Below are 23,457 nucleotides of genomic sequence, written 5' to 3'. Positions count from 1 at the left end.
TGTCTGTCTGTCTGTCTGTCTGTCTGTCTGATTCAGACAGATTATTTGATTTTGACATTCAAGGTCAAGTACATTGGTCAATCTATGACTTTGTTGTTTGCAAGGACTGCATGGTTTGCTTTCACAAATTCCTAGCATATGTAAAAGTAGAGTGTATATGGGAATAAATTATTTCTCTGTCTGTCTGTCTGTCTGTCTGTCTGTCTGTCTGTCTGTCTGTCTGTCTGTCTGTCTGTCTGTCTATCTGTCAAATAACATTTATTTCAAACATATACATCTATAATACAATGCTAGCAAGGTAACTATGTAGAGTTCCGCAACTACGAGAGTTCACTAAGACTACATTTAGAAAACAAACAAACATATAACACTTAAAATAGAACAATGCAGACTATCCGGAGCCAACTTAGCGGCTGAAAAACTAGGTAGAGCAATCTACAGTATAGTCAATGTCACTTTTGAGAGCTGAGATTTTTCTCGTTATTACCTTGGCATTGCACTTTTGAAGCTGAGTTGAGAACCTCTTTCTCTAGATGTTTAGAAACTCAGCACCGAGTTCATCACGTGACTTCTTGGCTAGCCTTTCCAGGAAGTTTTTCCCATCTCAACCATCGTCCGTCTGTCTGTCTGTCTGTCTGTCTGTCTGTCTGTCTGTCTGTCTGTCTGTTTGTTTGCCTGTCTGTACATGTACTGCTAAGTATGGTAAAATATCTACCAAATCATATAGGAATAAATGTGATCATAGTATTTACTCAATCATGTTGTAATGAACGTGTTAGATGCAATAGGAATGTATGTACATTTAACGGTGGGTACTTTGTTCAGTTGTTGAGTACAGCAGATGCATAAGCTGGGTAGGTACTGTCAACACTTTAGTACAACATGATTGAGTAGATACTCTGATCACGTTTATTCCCATATGATTTAGTAGATCTTGTATCATACTTAATTAGCTATACAGACAGACAGACAGACAGACAGACAGACAGACAGACAGACAGACAGACAGACAGACAGACAGACATACTTTATTCTCATATAGACTCTACTTGTACATTTGCTAGGAATTTGTGAAAGCAAACCAGTCCTTGCAAACAACAAAGTCATTAACTAATGGCCTTGACTTTGAATGTCAAAATCAAATAATCTATCTAAATCACCATGATTAGGTGACAGTTTTGAAAGTCTTCTAAGGATAACTTCAGCATTGCATCTCTGTAAAATTGTAGAAAATCTTTTTCTCCAATACGACACGGACATGGACCAGGAGGCACTAAAATTGGCTTCAGGATTTACTGACTGTTGTGAAAATTGCTGCAAAAATTCTCTGCCTTTGTGCCCCACCTCCCAAAATGTTCAATCACAAGAGGAACACATCTTGACACATATCCTCCTGAAACAAGATCTTCTGAATATTTTTTCATTTCTTTTCTTCTCTTGTCGTGGCAGCAAGACCATTTTCCTTGCTAGCCCTCTTCATAATGTCCTGACAGACAGACAGACAGTAGACAATAGCACGGACAACAGAATTTAAAGTAGGCTTTGTGCTGGCCATGCAGTTGAGAGAATGATTTTGTTGATTCCCAGACTGACTGATCTTGGTTCTATAAAAGGGTGAATTATTAATTATTTGCAGTATAATAGAAATCTTGGTGACTTTTCTCAGCAACATATAGCAGAAACGTTGCTCAAGAATTGGTAACCATTTCTAGTTCCATTGTTAGTAATGAGAGAACTGACTCGATCATACTACACATGCTGTCCCACACTACTAGCGGCGTCCCTCCATTAAAGCTTTACTGCTACGTTCACAGTTTTGCCTAGTCCAAGTGACTCTCTTGAGTTGTCTACTTGTTGCCTTTGCCAGTACAGACAATTAAGTTTTGGAATACGGAATCAAGTTACTAACTAGCTCAAAAGTGTACTAAATTTTGAATGATCCGGAAACTCGTAAAAAGAGAATGTTCTGTACAAGAGTGCAGAAGCAATGTACAGATACAGTGGTTTAAACTTTTCACCCCAACAAACAAAAACAAAAACAAGCAAAAACAAAACTCGTAAGGACACATAATTAAATCATCAAAAAAGACAGATGTCATCTCTTTTGGATTGTACATGTGTTAGTTAATGTCAAAATACTTCATCACTTTACAAAGAGGCATAATACAATTATTTCTTATTACCTCTAACATGTATAAATACATATATATATATATATACAAATATTTGCTGTTCAAATACACACACACACACACACACACACACACACACACACACACACACACACACACACACACACACACACACACACACACACACACTCACTCACACACACACACACACACACACACACACACACACACACACACACACACACACACACACACACACACACACACACACACACACACACCAGTATACTAATTATATAACTGTCATTCACGTCACCAACCATATATAACAATGCCATAATAATTATTATATAGTTTGCAATACAATACCAGTTGGCAAAAGGCATATACAACGTATACCTATAAGTGTCAACAATGCAATGACTGATACCATCAATTTAAGTAACTGAACTTAAATTAATTTACTTAATTTAATTAAAACCAATGCTAGCTCTAAACATACATTACCTCAATAATACTGTAGCTGTGTGACAACCAGCAGAGTTATGAATTCGTCATCGTCATCCATCTACAATGATTCTATGCATTAGTAATTATTATGTGGTTTGCATTAAATGATCTGATTTGTAATGAGTATTGAAGTGTCTATAGATTATTTCATGTACGTGTTTATACCAACTAGATAATGCTTAATTAATAAATATTGTGTACACACACATATCGTATGCTGTCATTTTAATTGTATAGTGTTTATCTGTTAATAAATCTTTTGTAGGAGTAGTTGTGAAATAGAATTAAATTGCCTGAGTACTTTGCACTGTTCTAATTGTATTGGTAATTAATTAATTGCATATTATTTAATTGGACACAGGAAATAAATTTGCAATAAATAGTACACAATTTGATGTATGCAGTGCACGCCACAATGTAAATATTGACACACAATTCAATCCAGTTAATTAATAACGTGCGTAGCAGATGCGCGCACCCAAAAAATATTTCAAGAAAACTGCAAATTTTTTTATTTAACCGCAAAACATAGTAATTAAAAATCACTTTACCTGCCGTCCAATTTATTTGAAGCCGATTTGTGCCGAGAGAGCAACGTTCAGCGGACGACACTCAAAACTGAGGCCCCCTTTCAATAAACGGTGCAGGTTACTGCTCGAAAGATGCGCAAAATGACAGCAGTTCGTTTATGTCAAAAACGCGGTTGTAACATGTCCATTCACTACCAAGAATCAATTGGCGCGCCGGTAGCCTCGTACACCAAAGAGCATTCGCTGCAGCGGCTAAGTTCCCAAACCTCGTCCCCCCCAAAAAATCGCCTGACCGCCTTACTGGGCGGAAGTAAGTATGTAATTCAGCGCGTGTCATACTAATGTTATTAGCTGAGCTTTCGATTGGACTTTGACGCTGTTCTAGCCTCTGTACTTGTCACTAGTGCGATTTTAGGCCGCTGTTAGGCGTTAGTAAGAGATTGCAGCTACGCTAGAGAGCGTAGCGGGGAAATGGCAGATCAGAATGGCACTTGCAGTTCATCATACGCCTTTGAACGCGTACACAGGTTCTCAGTTGAAGCTGCAATGCGTCTTATGCTTCTACTGCAATGCTTCTACTACTACGCCGACAAAGTACATTTGTAACTGACACTAATCATGTCCCTAGGGACATGATTAACGTTGACTGCAAGGGGCGGTACCATACCAGACGTAGTGGTGATGGCGGCGCATCCGGGGCTGCAATCCACACTGCGTCTGGGACGAGGCTATCTATAGCTACTGTGTTGCAACATGCAACGGCTAGCCAAACAACGCTGCCTTCTCAGGAAAGATCAAGAAAAAGCGCAATTTCACCAACAAATTGTGCTTTGTGCGTCATTTGCCAACGGAACACCAGCAAACAGAAGCGGTCACAATTCCGTCTGAGTGAGTGCCAGCTGGATAGTGGTGCGTCCAGACTACAAAAGGCTGCAGAGATTATACACGACCAACGCATCAAACTCGGTTTGAGAGAAGAAGACCTTTTTGCTAAAGAAGTGAAGTACCACAAGACTTGTTACAAACGATTTACGCGGTGCGTTGATCAAGTCAAGCTTGACAAAGAAACTGAACAAGATGATATAGATGGAGCTGACTCTGCTGATGACAATGATGACGATGTAGATGAGCAGCAATGGGAAAAATTAGTCGATTTTATTAGAGTCAACATTTTGGAGACTAGACAAGTTTATAAATCTAAGGATCTAGTTAAAAGACATGGTGTTCACAACTGGTGGAAATGAGTGTATTCGAACTGACCGTCTAAAACGTTTACTAGAACGACACTTTGCATTAATCTCACGGAAATCGCTGTCAATTTAGGCGAAGACATGTCTGCTGCACTCCCTGGCTTACACGATTTTTCTGGCTGCGACACGACGAGTGCCTTTGCTGAAAAAGGCAAAACAAAGATCTTTCGCTTAGCTTCTCAAAACGACTGTTTACGTCTTGCGATGACCAGATTAGATATTTGATGGGCGTGTCCGATATACGGGAAAAGCAGCAGAAGTTCTATTTTGTCACCGTGAACAGCAATACGCCAAGTGATCAAGCTGAATCTAGCACGTCGTGCTAAAGTATGACTACTCTCTACAGTCATGCCTTAGATACAAGAAATCTTCGTCTGATTTCCGTACGTTAGTGTCCGATATTGGGGAGTGTCCGATAATTGTTAGACGACTCTACTACTAGCTGTACTAGTAGCTGCAAAGTCAAGCTGTCAAACTTTTACCCATATATTCTAATTAGCGAGCAAAGTGAGCCTCTCTCTTGTCATGTCAATTGAGCTCGAGATATATTATATTTATATACTCGCGACAAACGGAATGGAAAGTAAAAGCTAAAAGAAGAGAAATTCTGTTTTTTAGTTTCCGCGCGTTAGTTTGACAGAAATTATTGCGACGCAACCATTGTCACGTGACTACGCGACCATTGTTACACGACTATCTCATTAGTAAACGAGTGAGACGATTGAAACGTGAACGAAGAATTGAAGACTACTAGAAGAAGAGCAACTGAAAAGTCTGTTTCCTGAGTTCCCGCGTTTCGTTGACAGAAACTATTGCTACGTAACGCAACCATTGTTACGCGAATCGGTAAAGACAGAACACCATCGCTCGCCAAACACAATGCTAGCCGAGCATTTACTAGTGAGAGGAGAACTTTGTACACCAAGGTAGCTGTTCTTGGCAGCTGAGGAACAGATTCTCTGTAAAGTGAAATTAGAAGATATACCAGCTGCCCTACTAAGCACGTACGTATACTACACGTGTTTGTCCTATCTCGAATACCAAAACTTGTGTGGTGGTCTCTAGACAGAATTGGAAGTGATGCTGCTGGACAGGAAAAGTGATGCTATCTGTTTCCATTGTGCTGACTAGCATGAACCTTGCCATCTGCAGTGTGTTGACACTAGCTTGCGCTTTGTAGAAAGGAGCGTTTCAGGTAATAAATATTAAATGAAGACTCCGACGTTATGTAAACGCGAAGTGTGTTGTCCCGGAAAAATGGTAAGTACCAAGCTATCTGTCTCGGAAACATCGCGTGACAGTATGTGTCGGTCCCGGAAACATCGCGTGACAGTATGTGTTCGCCGAAAGACATCGCGTGACAGTATGTGTCGGTGCCGGTAAACTCCGCGTGGGAAGTTTGGATGATCCCACTTCACGTAGATTTCAGCCAATCCCTTTAGTTTTCCTGCATTTCTCTTACGTTTTGCTCGAGCTCAACTGACATCTTTGCATTTTAATTTTTGCGTACCTCTTGCTAGCAATGTTAGCCTTTCATGAACCATACACAATGGAGGAGAGCCAGGAAATTTCCAATGTTCTCGCACAACTGTACGTGATATATCTTGTTGAGGGAAACGGCGAAAATGGAGAAATGAAGACAATGCTTAAGAAGTGGATGGAGCTGCCTCTTAGAGACAAGGTTTACTTACAAATCAAGAAGAAAGTCCACGAGAGAATTGAAGAAGACGGTAAGGTTAGGTGAGGGAAACTAACCAAAACTTGCAGTGGTTCCTTCATCTCAGACTAGTGAAAAATTGCTGGAACTAACAAATCTATTGCTGAATTTGTGCAGATCGTACTTCAATCTTTCCTTTGAAAACACAACTTATCATGTGTATGTTCGTAAGGTCTCTGTTACCTGTGGAACGACGACCCCAAAACAAGATTCACAGTCTTATCAAATGGGTGCCACGACCAGGAATGCCGTCAGTGTTTGACGGTTCCATTACTTGGTTCCAAAATGAGGAGAAAAAGACCGTCACATTCTGATGAAACGAGCTTTGACTCTCAATTAAATTGTTACTGATTGCCATGCCAACTAGATTTATGATAGCTTGCTTGTGTCTTCATTGTAGCTAATACATGCTGACAAGTCTTTTTTTCTTTGGGGTCTTTTGCTCTGTTTATATGTTTTGCAGCATTGTTGTTGATGTAGCGAGCAAAAACAAGCTACACGATACCTGGGCAGATGGCAAGATGCCATCGATATGCATGGGATTGGAATCGCAGAAGGACAGCTCATCGATGCGAGTATATAGTTGTCACAAAGATGGGTTGGCAACTATATATACATATGCGTACAAACGTATGTGTGCATATGGCTGGATAATTAACCGCGTCATAAGGCCTGGTTCACAATATGTGCCGTTTACTTCAGCCACGCGGCGCGGAAAGCCGCTATTTGCCGACGTCTTCCGCGCGAACGTGTTGCAGCGCCGCAGTGTCTGTTCACAAATAACATTTTGCAGCTCACCGTGTCCTTTGTCTGGCTCCCAAGCCGTGGTAATTACAGTATAACCGGATAAATTTACCCACGTGATTTTGTGCTAGATTATGATCAGGCCAAGCTGAACGGGAGCGTGCGGTTTTTAGCCTATCCTCAGCGGCATGTCGCTCACATTTAATAAAACTTGCCGCTTTGCCGCGTGGCATCTGGTCACAATGTTACCGTGAGCGGCGTGCAGCTTGTTGCCGCTCAGCTGAACGGCACATATTGTGAAACCAGGCTAGGCTTAAGGCAAACGTAAAAAGCTTTCAAATTTAACTAATTGCAACTCATAGCGAGAAACCGATTACACAGTATACACTGTAGTCCATATATTTGCACAACAACTAGAAAGCAGCCTGCGTGCTGTCTAGTGTACATTCTGCACCTTTGTTTTGTAAAGAAGACTGATATAACCCAAACAAACAAAACCTTGAAATTAACTGCCATGTTATCGAGTATCAATGATATCAGTAAATCAGTAAATTATAAATATACTACACACAACTCTGTAAGATAGCTAAATTTATTTTTTCTACCCTGTTCAGTTCCCACTTACCTTTTAGGCCCTCAGTTACTCTCACAAATCATTTCGTTGCTCGTCTTCTAATCTTCAATTTCATCATCTGAAATGTAGTCGTTTAGTCCATCGTGACACCTCTCGTCTAATGTGCAGATGCATGACCCCAACTGTGACAAAATGTTGTCGAAACAGACGGAACAGTAACCTCTTCCACAGTCCGTCCTACTGCACCTTCCCACATCGTGCGACGCCAAGTTATTGCATCCGGGTATGCCACACCGAAACTGCAATCTGCAACTGCTGGGCACTGGCACTGCGTCCATGTCGACTCCCTTTCGGTATCGATGCTCCACAAAGTCGACCAACATAGAATACGTCAAGATCACCACATGGACACGAAAATCGACAACCATCGGTATGAGACTGTGTAGAGTCTTCCAATCGTGAATCAATGGATCGAACTCTTCCTTTTGAATGGTCACGATAAGATAACTGACCGATGTAGCAAAAAGCAAAGCCAGAGCAGATCCCAGCCAATTCGAGTAACGTCTAGCCAAACTCCGGTGCACTCTGTTACGAAACTTGACAAGCAGAATGAGAACTAGTTGAGACAAGCACGTCAAGCTACAAACAAATGAAGAAGCTGCTCGTCCTCCAGCACTTTGGGCATCGCGTGAAAAGATAATGAAGAACGTTCCCGAGATGACGAAGAATAGAACAGAAATCACTCCAAATACAAGGAGGGCAAGAGCCTCTGGATTGAGCAACCATGACAACTTTCTCTGCACGGAACTCAAGTTATCAGCACTCGTGAGTGAGTAATCTGGTATGACGACCAAACAGAAGTAGGTGAGGCCCAAGATGACACAACTGAGAACGAGTTCGACGATGTAGGTATTTTCCGAGGGTTGATGGCCTCCTGCTGTTCGAATCAGAAAACCGTACAAAAATGGTGGCAGTACAATGAGAAAGATTCCAGGAAACGAGCAAATCAAGATGTTGTCTATCAGACGGATTTGACCGAAGGTCAGTGTGTGGTAGCTGTAACGAATGACGCCGGATCGACGTACACATCTCACCGTCTGATCAGTAATGCGTCGAGTTGAAGGTCGCTTTCGGAGTCTCACCGTGTAGGCCATGTCTGCAGAGGCCACCTTGCAAAGTATTGTCAAGATGCTTGTCATACGAGACTGAAACGTATTCAGACAAGAATCCTGCCGACTTATGGCGTCTGCATTTGCCTTTAGTTTGCCACTTGCTCGCAGTGCTAGTGTCAGGTAGATACAAGACGACAGAATTCGATAGAACGCTATCGACGTGCGCGGAATGGCCCTCACAAGAGGCCAGACGTGCTGCCCGATGATCAGTCCGTTGTCCTTGTCATTGTGACAGACCGAATGAACTATGGCGTTGCACCACAAAATAAAATTGTAGATAGACATGTAGACAAAGAAGGCTCGCAGTGATTTCGACTGTAGATGTTGTCCCCTCTCTAATCCATATCGAACTTCAAACATAAGCTGAGATCCTAACATGATAAAACGCAGCCATTTCACTTTTCTGTACCGTATAAATACACACAATGTAATGCGGTGTGTGTGCGTGCGAGCGTGCATGCGTGCGTGTTCGTGTGTGTGTGCGTGCGTGTGTGTGTGTGTGTGTGTGTGTGCGTGCGTGTGTGTGTGTGTGTGTGTGTGTGTGTGTGTGTGTGTGTGTGTGTGTGTGTGTGTGTGTGTGTGTGTGTGTGTGTGTGTGTGTGTGTGTGTGTGTGTGTGTGTGTGTGTGTGTGTGTGTGTGTATTGCCTTGAGAAACGAAACTGGCCGCAAAGAAGACGTTGCATGTCATCTCCAAGCCCGACCGATGACAAAGTACACACTTAGCAAACTCCAACAAACAGAGAAGAACAACGACGGCTGCGCAGACGAAGATAATCCAACAGATTCGATAGAAATCAACGCCGCTTGAGTCATTGGTGCTGACTTGACAGGAGGCCGGCAACTGAGCGACTGGAAGTCCTTCGTCTTCTCTTTCCGCCTTCCTTCGCTTGCGGATTCGATAGAGCAACGTGGCGAGTGTCGTAACGGTGGCCGTCGCGAACACAATGCACTGCAGAATCCAATAGGCACGACTGCGAGAGAGATTGAGAGGACCACTAGTTGAGCCGATGCTGCTCTTGCTATTGCTGTCGTCGAAGCACTCGTAGTGGCGACCTTCGAATTCGCCTTGGTATGTGCCTGTCGAGTCGTTGAAGGAACCGCAGACGCCCGAGTATCGGTTCCATTGTAGTAGACCTAGCAGGGAGGCCGTCACGAGGCCCAAACAGATGGCAACGACGCATTCAGACGTACAGAGGCTGCGGGTCGTCATGACATGAGAGACGTCACTGTCACTTCTCGAAGTATATTACGTAAGTGAAAATAGGGAAATGTATATGCATGATGAAAATGATGGAGAAAGAAGTTTCGTCATAAATCATACATTGCACACGCCCATGCAATATATATATATATATATATATATATATATATATATATATATATATAAAGGTCTCATGCTCATGCATATAGAAAGAAAACGCTGTGGGCTATTTTGCGTGACTGCGTTTGTTCACCCATACTCAGTAGCACCCGCGGTTCACTTGACATTAATTTTTGTTGATAATTATTAAGAATACCGTTACTACTATTGGCACTCCAACTATATATATATATATATATATATATATATATATATATATATATATATATATTTATATACATATACATACATACATATATATATATATATATATATATATATATATATATATATACGCACGCACGACAGCACGCACACGTCAACAAACACGCAATCTACACCAGACTATATACTAAAGTAGACTGATGATATCTACACTCGCACATTGCTTGTGCGGTACCCACGGAAAGGCAAACGTCATTGCCTATTAAAATTCAATCAGTTCATAACTTTCAAGTATATGTATGTATATAGCATCCTATAGTCCTAACGAGGATCAGTTTGCGGCTAGACGTGCCACTGTAGACTATATATATATATATATATATATATATATATATATATATATATATATATATATATATATATAGACTTGGACAAAATTATAGGGACACCCCGCTGTGGGTATGTAGTAACACAATAATTGGGTCACAATTTACCAACTATCAATATTGTTAGGAACTTAATAGTTACCGCGTTGATTGTTATTTTTCTTGAGAATACTGTAGACCCTAAATTGTTTTCTTTACGTTTCGCATTGCGGAAAACGAGACCTAAAAGTGTATGACGTCATGACTGCGTAAGCGTCGATATAGTTAGACTCTCTCTCTGATTTTGTTTAGTGGCTTCTAAAAAAGCCGGTTTTAATAACGCGAAGGAAAATTGAAGCCCTTCACCAGTTCCTCAGTACCGAGTGTTCCTGCCTCTCGCCCTCCTGATTGCGTACAGACGTCGCGGAACACTTTCTGCCAAGTTCCGGACACGCGCGGCTGCAATCTGCTGCCACGCCTCTTGTAGAGCATTCCAGAGCTCGGCTGCAGTTCTCGGTTCGCGACGGTTGGCAGCAGTTTTGGGTTCATGCCACAAGTTCTCGATTGGATTCGCATCAGGCGATTTTGGCGGCCAGTCCAACAGTGTGACGTCATGCTGGCGTAGACATTGTCTTGTTGACCGAGACGTGTGGATTGGCGCGTTGTCCTGCTGGAAGACAAAGTCGTCTCCTATCAGTGCCGCTGCGTCTGTAAGCATGTGCTCCTCCAGAACCTGTAGGTACGCCGTGCTGTCCAAGCGACCTTCCAGTTTCACCAGAGACCCCACACCATGCCAACACATCGATCCCCACACCATCACACTAGCCGCGTGCTGGACCGTACGATCACAACATTCAGGGAGAAATTCCTCACCTTTGCTACGCAAAACGTACAGAGCACCATCGTTTCCTTTGCTGACTTTTGACTCATCTGTAAAAAGAACAGATTTCCAGTCATCCAAAGTCCATTGTGTGTGAGTGGTTGCCTATCCCAGTCGCAAACGCCGATGGTTTTCTGTTAGCAGTGGGTTTTTTCTAGGTCTCCGAGCGTTCACTCCTGTCTCACTGAGACGACGACGGACTGTTCTACTTGACGCCTGCTTGCCGGTTTCATCAGCCAGCTGATACGAGAGCAGTCGTGATGGTGCTCTGCGGTTCTGCAGTGCCATTCTCTTCAGTCGGTGATCTTCCCGGATTGTCGTTGCCTTCCCACGTCCAGGTCGTTTTTCATAATCGCTGCTGCCATGGGAAAGCCGTTGCAGGCACTGATGAACCGAATTCCTGGAGCGGCGGACAAAAGCTGCGATCTGACGCACAGAATGGCCAACTGAGTGAAGGGCTTCAATTTTCCCTCCCGTTTTTGGACTCGACTGTTTGACTCGAGGCATCGCTGCAACTCGTGAAATATCGCACGGAACAAGACTCTGCAACTGCGCGCAGCTGAACGTTCAGGCTAACTTATGGCCTAAGTTTGGCGGTCTCAAGGGCAGCGGTTTTAGTGCAGCTGACATTTTGGCGGTAGCAGTTTGAGATTTTGCTACGTAAAACGTGGACCGGAAGTGGCATGTCAATGTTCTTTTGTTGCTATAAGTTTATTAGTTTTTGTCTTAGCAGGATTTCTTTGTAATTAATTAGTGTTGCATGATTTTTGAATACGTTGAAGTTTGTTTATTGATTAAAATGGCAAAACAATTCAAATTGTGATGACATGCGCGAAATCAATGCGCAAAAACAGATGATTCGCCTTTTTTTCATAATGTTGATAAGAGGACCCACAAAATTGCTTTCACTCTCTACTACAGAGCATTCTTAGATTGTATGCCAAGAACGAGCATCCAAGAGCGATGAACGTGTACAAAGACAAGAAAAGTAGGAATGGCCGTCTTCCTTCTTCAAAGCAAACTAGATGCGCAGTAGGTAGTACGTAAAGCTGCAGTCTTGAACTCAAGCTATGTTACATACTAACAATAGCGCAATCCATGAAAAAAGAAATTCGAAAAACATTTGGTTTTGCTAGAGAAAAATTCAGTGCCAAAGTTAGACTGCACACAAAAATGCCAGGTGTCCCTATAATTTTGTCCAAGTCTGTATATATTTATATATACATATATCAGACTAAGTGCATGCACCGCACTGAGGTAGGAGTCCCGTCAGCTGTGGTTATAAAAGCTAAAAGCTGCTGCTGACGGTATACCAATTAACTCATTGAGCAGTTCAACTTGTATATCTTTATGAACCTATACTTTATATAAAGCATCTATTGAGACCACAATTGAAATCTAGAAATATTACTCCACTCATTGTAACCTGAATTATGATTTATGCTAGGGTTTACAAGTTTATCTAGATAACTAACTTGACAAACAAACAAAAAGCTAGGCTATCTCATGTGCATTCGTGTTAGACAGCCATGGCTATATAAGTCGATCATATAGACATACATTCTAGACTAAGTTAACTTGAATTAAGAAATTTACGTTTAGAAACCGAGAAGAGCAGTACACTACACCCTAGACATGTATTATAGACATGCAGCATGTAACTTGTTTGCTAGAAAACAATCTATCAAATAGAATCCTTAGCACTCTTCCTCCATTTTAAATAGTAGCCAATGATTTCACTTCAAAAATTAGTAAATCCCCATTTTTCTATCTAGGAGTACTAGAACATAGAGTTTCCTGTCTAACAGTGGCCATGGCTCCAAGCCCATGTGCACGCACAAAGGATCGAATTTTCACTTGTCACATCTAGAAAGGCTGGTTCACACATCTCATTGAACAAAGCTCACGCAATGTAACGTACCGGAACGTTAAACAGGGTAACGTAACGTAACGTAACGCAACGTAGATAGCATTCACAGAGTACGTTCGTTCAACGTCGTATCTATAGTTTTGCGTACCCTGACCTTTGGTCGAGTGACTCTCTTGTATTCTTTCCCGGACCTTTTTTCTGTAGTCTTTTTTTTAATTCACGAACGAATTTGTCTCTCAGGGATTTCCACTTGCATATGCAGTTGTTATAACTGTAGTATCGAGACTCGTGTATTTGCACTCTACACTGTCTACATAGGCGAAGGAAGCCTCTGCTGAGTGGGGGGGCACAACGGTTTGTCAGGCCATAGAAATCCAAGAACACTGCTAACTCTATGCCTTAGGGTTAGGGTTAGGGTTAGGGTTACCCTAACCCTAAGATAACGGAGAGCATTTTGTGGGGGCACGTGCCCCCACGGCCCCCCCAGTTCCGTCGCCACTGGTCTAGCTCAACAAAGTCCGCCAAAACCAACTCAGTCTCCACTACTGCGCAGGCGCCCCAAGACATCTCCCCAAAACAACCCTAAACTATTACACCCCTTCCCTCTAAATTTTCTAAGTTCCCACAATAACAGACTTTCCCGCAACCGCATGCAGACACCTCGTCCATAGCTGTAGCTTCTCTAAGCTTTCCTTCCATTTCCGGAATGTATATGATTGGCTAGGAATCACGTGCGAAACAACGTAACGTAACGTAGCGTACTTAGCGTACGTACGTTACAGACGACGTTGGCAACGTTAGGTTGCGTTGCGTTACATTACGTCACGTTCCGTTACGTTGGTCCAACGTAGGATATGTAAACCTTCAACGCAGTTCTCTGTACTAACAAGTTATGGTCTTGCAAGCCCAATGTCCAGTGCAACCTTAATTAATTAACTATACTATCGACCAGCAGACGACAGCTAGACAGTTTGCAAGTGGGAGTGTATAACAGTTCCTGTCTGGTACTCAACCAGCACGTGATTCCACTTCGTCGACCTAGACGTCTACATCTACAAAATGGAAAGTTGGGCTGAGATCTGGGATATCCCAGAAGTAGCCTTTCCTCTCCGAATGGCAAGAACGAGAGAAGACTTCGACCAGCTCGCAATCCTTAATTTCGAAGTCGAAGTTCGCGGTCCGGACAGCGTCAAGCTCGACAACGGCTGCAGCATTGAACTCTATGACGACATGCACGAAATTTGTTTTCGTCCCAAACAGACAGGATTACATCAAGTTCGAATCAAAGTAGACGGCCAAGACTTCTGTCCACCGATTCAACTGTCAGTGAACGAAGACGGCACCGTTAGAACATCCAAGGACAAACGTCAACGCCCAACGCGGGGGCACCATCTCCACGGAGACGTACGAGATCGACATGTTGAGCACAAAGGCTGGAGAACGTCAGAAATGAAAGAAGGTCGAGAGATGCATCGTTCACTAAGTTCGCAGTCGTCTCAGAGCGGTGGTAGTCGGTCAGAGTCTCTAGACTATCAGACAAGTGTAAACTACATTTCAGGAAAAAACGGACAATTGTTTGTGGAAAGTGACGGGAGACTTGTACCAGTGAAAGAGAGACATGGACAGGTAGCAGACAGTGCAACAAATGCAGCACTTATGCGACGTTCAGTCGAGACTAGAAAGAAGACGAGTCGATCTAAGCAGGCACTAGGAGCAACCACAAAGTCGTCCGACAAGCATCAACTCTACAAGTATAACTGCTATCTAGCTATATAGTAAACGATGATCTTCATTTCATGAGACACTTCGGGATTTGTTCAATTGTGTGTGGTGTGGTGTGGTGTGGTGTGGTGTGTGTGTGTGTGTGTGTGTGTGTGTGTGTGTGTGTGTGTGTGTGTGTGTGTGTGTGTGTGTGTGTGTGTGTGTGTGTGTGTGTGTTAATTAGATACAAGAGTCGCAGCCATTCAGAACATCCAAGACAATGAATGGACTAGCTGTTAAACTGTTTACTAACGCCACTTACGCAGCATGCGTGCACGTGTGACTTGCTAATTAGCCCCTTTATTCTCATTTCAGCTGTACTCACTGTAACAAATTGATCAAACTCAAGAGACTGCTGATACTCGAACGAAAGCCATACTGTGAATTTTGCTTCAAACTACTTTTCATGAGAAAAGGACCCGAGCAACATTTGGAAGTCAGTAAAAACACATACAAGTCTTACTTGTTAACTACACAACTATTACCCACTGCTTTCTAACAGGCCCTTCAATCTCCAGAAAGAGGCCCAGGATTCTCAAACAGAAATTCGCTAAGTACCAATCTCTACATACTACACATAAAATAACAACAGCTCCAATATAATGTTCTCTCAACTATTTGTTTAGATCTTTCTCGATTCTCAGTGAATCCAAAAGCAAATCTGACCGGTATGATATGATACCATTCATCATCTGACATTTTCCTGTGCTTATATCCATCGCTTTGTTCAACAGGTTTGAAACTAAAGCACGTCAAACATGCCCAAACCGAATTCACAACGTTTGACAGGCATGGCACAGGTAGATCATTCTAGTTCTACATTTCTACAATATTGAGACCTACAGCATGAATTTATCAAGTACTAGACTGTCGCCAGACACTGAAAATAAGCACATCCAGATGTATGCCTATGACCTCAACCCTGGATATAGCCAGAATGCAACCCAGGCAATGTACTTTGATACACAATACTAAGCCCAATCGTTCTTCCACCACTCTTTTACACTATATAATGAAAAAGACAATAATACTTGTTATTTAGGTAAAGCTGATAGAAGATTCTTGGAGCCACTGTTAAGAGCATGCCTCGCTCAGCATCTGTCCGAGCACAAGACTAATGAAGCAATGATGCATCAGAACACCAAACAAGCGGTAACACTATTCTTTGGCTTTCAATTACGATTTGATCCCGATGTCCCAACTGTAGATAATACGATGTGGACTGTATGGTCCAGGAGAAATGAGTACTCTGCAGTTCCTAAATATCCTGGCATTTGCCATGCGCGAAAGGACAACTAAATGGCTTGCCAAAACTGCCAAATCAAAGATGAAACGAAGCCCACTGTCAGAGCCAAATCTCACAGCTATACCTAACAAGACTGACATGTTTAGAGATGGTGCAGGCAGTGACAGCAAAATAAGAGCGACTAAACTGGTGGGCACTCTGGAGACCATTCCGTCAGCAGATGACCTAAGCTCAATTTCAGATGACAGAACACTACCTGAGGACTCCGAGCTGGCAGATTTGGAGTTACCCGAAAGAGTAAGTACAGGTTCACCTATTGTACCAAATGCAATGAATTCTATACCTCCACCCACTACTGAGGTAATCCACAAATTAGTCACACTGACCTCATCTAGTCTCACAATTTATGCCTTCTCCTGCAGGAAAGGACATTTGGTGTAACACACGGCAATTCTGATGCCTGGATGATGTATTGATCGATTAGACATGCACGAAGTTGGAACCCACAGGTAATGACATAACAATTACAGATTGTATAAATAGCAGTTTGAACATGTGTAACAGCAGAAGTCAATTCATTGCTAATTAGCACGAGTTCTATTTCAATACTATCCTCAACAAACTAAACGAATTTTTCAAATTTGTCAACCTGCAATTAACCATATCCCTAGACTACCGTGCGACTTTGTTACAAATGCAGAAAGATGTATCCTTCAAATAACTTACACCACTGAAAACATGCCTATAATTAATCAGCTTTTAAACCACGGTGTGTGCATCTGGTGTGTGTGTGTGTGTGTGTGTGTGTGTGTGTGTGTGTGTGTGTGTGTGTGTGTGTGTGTGTGTGTGTGTGTGTGTGTGTGTGTGTGTGTGTGTGTGTGTGTGTGTGTGTGTGTGTGTGAGTGACAGAATTGAAGGTGTGTGTCACATGTATTTAAAAAGCAATGAATAAACAAGACGACAACGGACTAAACACCACAGTTACAACTCCTTAAATCAGGCAATACCATCAGTACACTGTACTGCTGCAGTATTTAAGCAAGACCATACATAGTTTTAGCTACATAAACAATGTCTTGCCACTCAGTGCAGATCATCAAAGACTGCAAAGAAATTTTCAATGACAATTATGTCCTTCATCACAGCCATTGTCTTCAGAGTATACACACAAGTTTAAGTGCAGTAATCAATTTGAGAGACTTGAGATCTAGTTCGGTTGTTGGCATTTCATGAATGTTGCCCTCCAAACTGACTAGAGATTTACACACATTACGCTACTGCATCTCACCTTGCTCAACATACAACTGCATCTGTGTTGTGGACAGCATAAGACTAACTGGTGTGCACAAAAACGCATTCAATGTCACCTGGAACGCCTCTGTGCGAGCCGATTTCAATGGCAATATTTTGGGTTGAATGCTTGATAATTGTTGACTGATACACACCCAAGGAAATTCCTAAACAACATTTATGATCAATAAATGGTAATACCTATTTCTTTGTACACACAGACACAGACACAGACAGACAGACAGACAGACAGACAGACAGACAGACATATGGGGCTAATGTATTATGTAGTAATTATTATGTAGTGGACTTTAGGTTTGCTTTTAGAGTTTAATGGAAATTTCATTGTACTGGAAATATATGTATTGACAGACAGACAGACAGACAGACAGACAGCTATTTTGTAGCAATGACTCTGTAGATGATAGCTACAAACATCAGATGGCTGTTCGTTAGAGTTTTTCTTCTACGACCACTATAGTCAATGTAGCCTTTCTGAATTAGCGTTGATGTTTTTCAATAGAAGTTCTTTGACAGACAGACAGACAGACAGACAGACAGACAGACAGACAGGCAGGCAGGCAGGCAGGCAGACACAGATGCATGATAACAAGAAAACAAAAAGTAGACTAAAGAAGCAAAAATATGGAAGAACGCCGTCCTTCCTTCCTAAATTTCTCTCCGTTTGTTTTCACATTTGTCACTCTTTCCTCCAACACTTCCTTGTTTGATTTTTAGCTCCAATCTTCATTATGTTAATTCCATTTGACTACAATTTATGTGCTCCAAATGTTTTGTGTGTCTCTCTGTTTGACTATATTGCACTAAAGTTGTAATCAGCTGTAAACATGACTACGTACCTCTTGACTTGACTGAAGAGCCAAAGCTCCTGATTCACTTGTATATGCTTCCACTGCAAACGTGCAGCCTTTGACAGCAAAAAGAGATCAGATCAATACACTGCATCAAACCAACCCATCATAACATACTGCATGCGTTAATTTGTAGAACTTCACACATTCTCTGAAGTATTAAAATTACCAATGTCTTGTGTTGATAAAACATTAATGTCTCTATATTCAAAAAATGGTGTGCATACTTATTGCTTTATTTCCACACTCTGCAGAACCTGCTGCATCTTTCACCATCCAATAGCTGTTTTCAATACTGATAAACACTGATTGCACCATTAGTAGCTCCATCAAGTATGTGTACGCGTTGTACTCAGTGTTCATGCAGTTACTTGTTGAAGAGAACAAATGTTGTCTTCAACTGTTTAATATTGAGATACAAGGAGCCATCAGTTAGTAAGGACAATGCATTGGGCCATGAATAATAATCAAAACCATTTGAGACTGAGGACACAGTAACCAATATTTGCAGCTGTCTTGTTTAGAATCACAAGTGTGGATCCAAGATTTTGAAAGGGAGAGGGCCCAAGAACGCCCACAATAAGACCACAGTCGCCCAGTTTTGTAAAAAAAACCTTACTCCCGACATCTCTCAGCTACAGTCTTACGCCACACGTGCAGATTCTTTCAGACTAAGAGAATAATATTCTTGATATCAAATCAGTCATCAGCCTTGTCTATTCGATCACCTTTTGCGCCATGCATTGCAAGTAACAGCACAATGTATTGCACTCTGGCAAGTTAATAGCAAATGGCAAAAAAGGGGAGGCCCACCCCATTGGGCCCTATCCCTAGTTGGATCCGCCACTGAACCATAACTCCACCTTGGCAAAGTTCAAGAATTTCAGATTGCCAGATGAATCACATTATGTACTGAATCATTCTCTGATCTGAATGTCAATCATATGCATATCATCACAAATTGACTGTTTATATCCGGATAACAGCGGCTGTTCCCTCATCGCAGGAATGTTTCCCTAACTGATACAAATAGCCTGAAACTGAGACTACACCCAAACTTGTTATCTTAATATTAAACACTCAAGGTCATCTGCTTAATTTTGTATCACAAGACATCATGACATCATCTCAATGACTATGAAATAACAAACAATTGGTATGTACAAACACCAAAAAGCCTGGAAACTGGGGTAATAAAACAAACCCCCAAAATTAAAATTAAGACAACATTAATTAATGACAACTCTCTTCATGATATAATCAAGCCATCATTTTGCATTCACAAGACATATTGGGAATGGTGTGGTTATAGTAACATCTACCCTATTATTTCCATACATACATTACCCTCATGAGCGGCTCCCAATGTGCTTTCACATGTACTAATCTTCAGCAAGAAATCTCGCAGTGCCATTTCTACTCGAAGCAAGTGCCAATCTTCACTAAACAGTAACAATTAGACACTGGAAATTGAAACAAACGTCAAGTTTCTTGTTTTAGAGCATCAATTTATCAAATGTCCCAAATTCACTTAACAAGTGTGCACTTAGACTACACTTTATACTGTTGCCACACAAGCTAGACCTCAAATAGACCAATAAAGCAGAGCAACACGTAACTCTAAGACAAATGATCAATAGACCGATCACATTGCTGTTCCATGATACAAAAATTGAGATACAAATACGCATGTACAAAGACATATTTGAGAAAGCTTGCAACCAAAGTTATAATAAATAGACAATCCAGAAAATTCAAGATCATCTGCTACCATGAGTCTATGCATGCATGTAGTGCTTTACAAGCTGTGACTCGGATGGTGCTTGTTAAAGCTAATTTACAGAATTCCAAATATATCAATACCTTACAGCATTTTCATCATACAATACAAATGAAAATATAAACCGCTCCACAGGCTTGTCATCCTAGACAAACACATCATTCACCAAACCTCGTCATAACATGCAGAATCAATAAGTTATTGATCAAGAGCTTGACCTTATTAGATAAAACAACAGCTACTTTGTCCAGTTGTGTCTAAACAGAGAAAGACTACATGCAGTTGTGAACAAGTTGCAAACACTTCCAGCTTTATGACGCACTTTCAACAAGAGAACTTTCACTGAAGATATGACATCCACAATGTACGAATTTAACTCGGGATGGCATGACATCTAACAAACAATACGCACACATAAAATTGCTAAACACTTTCTCTCATACAATACACATAACGACAGAAAACAATCGTAAAAGAACAACAGAAACCAACTTTGTGGATAGATGTAAAGACAGACAAACAGGAAACCACAAGCCAGACTAACAAACCAACAAGAAGAGGTGAGTAGAACAGGCAAGAAGACAGGATAGAAAACAAAAGTAATCATAAAGAGACTCTAGAATGTAACACAGAAACTAAAAACGATCACACTTCTATAAAACTAGATTTGCAGTGCCTAGTTCACTAGATTAGTGTATGGAAGTATGACATGGCAGAAAGGGTCTGGCTACCTGACACTACTAATCATCGTATTTTTGTCTTCTGTCACTAGGACTCGCCCCTTTGTTCCCACTACAACTAGCAAAACCCAACCCAAGTTATCAATTACATTGACTTTCAAAATGACAGCCTCAAGGCATGTAAATCACACTCTAGTCTGTTACAGACTAAATAATAAATAACCACCACGACAACCACCCGCCATCATCACGATCAATAACAATGCAACAGAACAAAAAAAAACAAGCCAAATTTTATGTTTTGACTTTGACAGCAAATACAGTAGTGAATATGATACAACAAATAAAGGAATGAAACTTAAGTCGATTATTGCAAGAAAATATTGTGAAATCAAATAAGAATGAATGCTCAAAATTTGAATGTTAGGTTAGCCTTTTTTGTTGCTAGAGCACAATCGATTCAATGTCTGACAAAAAATGTTCCACTCTGATAATTATATACTTTTTAGTATCAACATGGCCACAAACAACATGCATTGAAAGTAGTTATTAATATACATGTACAGTAGACATTCTTTGTCAGCAAATTCTTGCCTGATATGAAACTCATCTGACAATAAAATTCAACCGCCTAGTTAGAAGACTGCACGTGCTCATGGCACATTAATTAATTACAGTCTAGAGTTTTCGTTGTTCATACATGTCACTGTAGCCTCTTCATTGCTCCTCATGTGTGCTATTGATGACCCTCTCGTCTCTCCCTTTTGTGAATTGATCAGCAAGCTAACTTGAATAGTCAACAACCTATGCTCTGCCCATACCTTGTCTGCTTAGATATTTAACAAAACGACCAAAAGCTTTTTAGCAAAAAAATTATTATTAAAAGTTTCTAGAACAAATCTATACGTAAAAATAAAATTTTTTAAATAATAAATAAAAATTTCATTTTGTCGAATAAAAAGACTTAATTCCTACAGTCTTCAACACGTCATAGAATTGACGTCAAATAATATGAAATTGTATTACGTGTACGGGAACTTGATACAGCTGCCTTCTCTCAAATAATTCTGCAAAAAAACAAATTCTTGTGTTTCACCTCTTATTGTAGCTTAAACGCTTCCGAATGTAATAACCTCGCGGATAGACATTCCTACAGTATAATATCTGATGGATAGCCACTTCTAGAAACTCCGCAATCACATCACTGCAGTTGGAAGACATGTAGGTGACGGACTAACGCGCGTTAACTGATAACAAGATGGCGGCAGTCGGAGAAGATGGAAATCCGTGGTTTCAGCCGTCAGGCGACAATCACAGAAAACAAACTGACGTAATCGTAGACATGGAATCATCAGAAGGATTCGTCGTTCTCAACGGTGAATCAGGGGCCCCTTCGAAGGACCCGGTCCCTCCCACTTCAAAGCCGGAAAACTACCTCAACCAGATGCAGACGGAAATTGGGAAGGAAATGGCCGGACAGATGTGGCAGGCTGGAAAGCAGTCCGCTCGTCGCGCTTTTGACTTGTACGCCAACGTCGATCTTCTGCGGCCGTATTTTGACGTTGAACCTCGTCAAGTTGCCAAACGTCTCTTGCAGTCGCTTATTCCTCGGTTACCGTCCAAAGAGATACGAATCGAAGGAGATCTCTATGGACCTACAGTGTTGACATTTACACTAGTCGCAATATTGTTATTGACGATGAAAGCGAGCGGACACACTGTGAGGGAGGGCACTCTGATGGGAACTGCTATTGGTGTGAGCTTTTTCTACTGGCTAGGAACGTCGTTACTCTACTTCTTTCTTGCCTACTTGTTCAACTCTAGTGTCAGCTTGAACAAAGTGTTGTCTCTCGTTGGATATGGGATGTTCGGCCCATGTCTGTGTCTGTTGTATAGTCTGCTATTTCATTCGAACTCAGGATCGCCTTTCTATTTGTCATGGATTTTATTGACCGGTTTTTCGGCTCTTCGTATAGGGTTTGCTTTGGCTTCGACGACTTTGCTGAGACGGCATGGATTTGTATTAGGATCGGTAGCATTTGGTGTTCATTTGCTATTTGTGTTGTACGTGAAACTTGCCTACTCCAAGTTATATGAGGCTGTCAGCTTACTTTAGCACAGATATAACACAGTGATCTAGATGATTATAAATAAATTTAGGTTGACATAGGAACATTGAAGTGTGTGTGTGTGTGTGTGTGTGTGTGTGTGTGTGTGTGTGTGTGTGTGTGTGTGTGTGTGTGTGTGTGTGTGTCTGTGTCTGTGTCTGTGTCTGTGTCTGTGTGTGTGTGTGTGTGTGTGTGTGTGTGTGTGTGTGTGTGTGTGTGTGTGTGTGTGTGTGTGTGTGTGTGTCTGTGTCTGTGTCTGTGTCTGTGTCTGTGTGTGTCTGTGTGTGTGTGTGTGTGTGTGTGTGTGTGTGTGTGTCTGTGTCTGTGTCTGTGTCTGTGTGTGTGTGTGTCTGTGTGTGTGTGTGTCTGTGTGTGTGTGTGTGTGTGTGTGTGTGTGTGTGTGTCTGTGTGTGTGTGTGTGTGTGTGTGTGTGTGTGTGTGTGTGTGTGT

At 41.6% G+C, this 23,457-nt stretch overlaps 3 protein-coding genes across 5 annotated transcripts; 2 read left to right on the top strand and 1 right to left on the bottom strand.

Moving 5' to 3' along the window:
• The first annotated feature begins 14,199 nt into the window (after positions 1-14,199).
• LOC134182151 (uncharacterized) lies at positions 14,200-16,899 on the top strand. Its single transcript, XM_062649508.1, has 8 exons — positions 14,200-15,021; positions 15,347-15,467; positions 15,534-15,585; positions 15,658-15,699; positions 15,766-15,831; positions 16,074-16,183; positions 16,239-16,637; positions 16,700-16,899. The coding sequence occupies exons 1-8, from the start codon at positions 14,330-14,332 to the stop codon at positions 16,751-16,753; spliced, it is 1,536 nt and encodes a 511-aa protein (XP_062505492.1). The 5' UTR covers positions 14,200-14,329; the 3' UTR covers positions 16,754-16,899.
• Positions 16,900-17,195: 296 nt separating this feature from the next.
• On the bottom strand, positions 17,196-22,184 carry LOC134182071 (mitotic spindle assembly checkpoint protein MAD2B-like). 3 transcript variants are annotated; one of them, XM_062649400.1, is made up of 9 exons: positions 22,033-22,184; positions 21,926-21,966; positions 20,542-20,613; positions 20,438-20,476; positions 20,303-20,364; positions 19,787-19,881; positions 18,428-18,495; positions 17,645-17,734; positions 17,196-17,587 (listed from the first exon to the last, which is right to left on the bottom strand). In XM_062649400.1, exons 1-9 carry the CDS (start codon positions 22,118-22,120, stop codon positions 17,552-17,554), a joined length of 591 nt encoding a protein of 196 aa, XP_062505384.1. In that variant the 5' UTR covers positions 22,121-22,184; the 3' UTR covers positions 17,196-17,551. The 3 variants fall into 3 exon arrangements, with proteins under 3 accessions (XP_062505384.1, XP_062505386.1, XP_062505385.1); XM_062649402.1 differs by lacking the exon at positions 18,428-18,495; XM_062649401.1 differs by lacking the exons at positions 17,196-17,587; positions 18,428-18,495 and having other exon boundaries at positions 17,609-17,734.
• LOC134182070 (protein YIPF3-like) lies at positions 22,111-23,101 on the top strand. Its single transcript, XM_062649399.1, has one exon. It carries the CDS (start codon positions 22,158-22,160, stop codon positions 23,013-23,015), a length of 858 nt encoding a protein of 285 aa, XP_062505383.1. The 5' UTR covers positions 22,111-22,157; the 3' UTR covers positions 23,016-23,101.
• The last annotated feature ends 356 nt before the right edge of the window (positions 23,102-23,457 follow it).

Source organism: Corticium candelabrum, chromosome 7, assembly GCF_963422355.1.
Source record: "Corticium candelabrum chromosome 7, ooCorCand1.1, whole genome shotgun sequence".
Taxonomy (NCBI): Eukaryota; Metazoa; Porifera; class Homoscleromorpha; order Homosclerophorida; family Plakinidae; genus Corticium; species Corticium candelabrum.
This window is presented reverse-complemented; position numbering and strand designations above follow the sequence as displayed.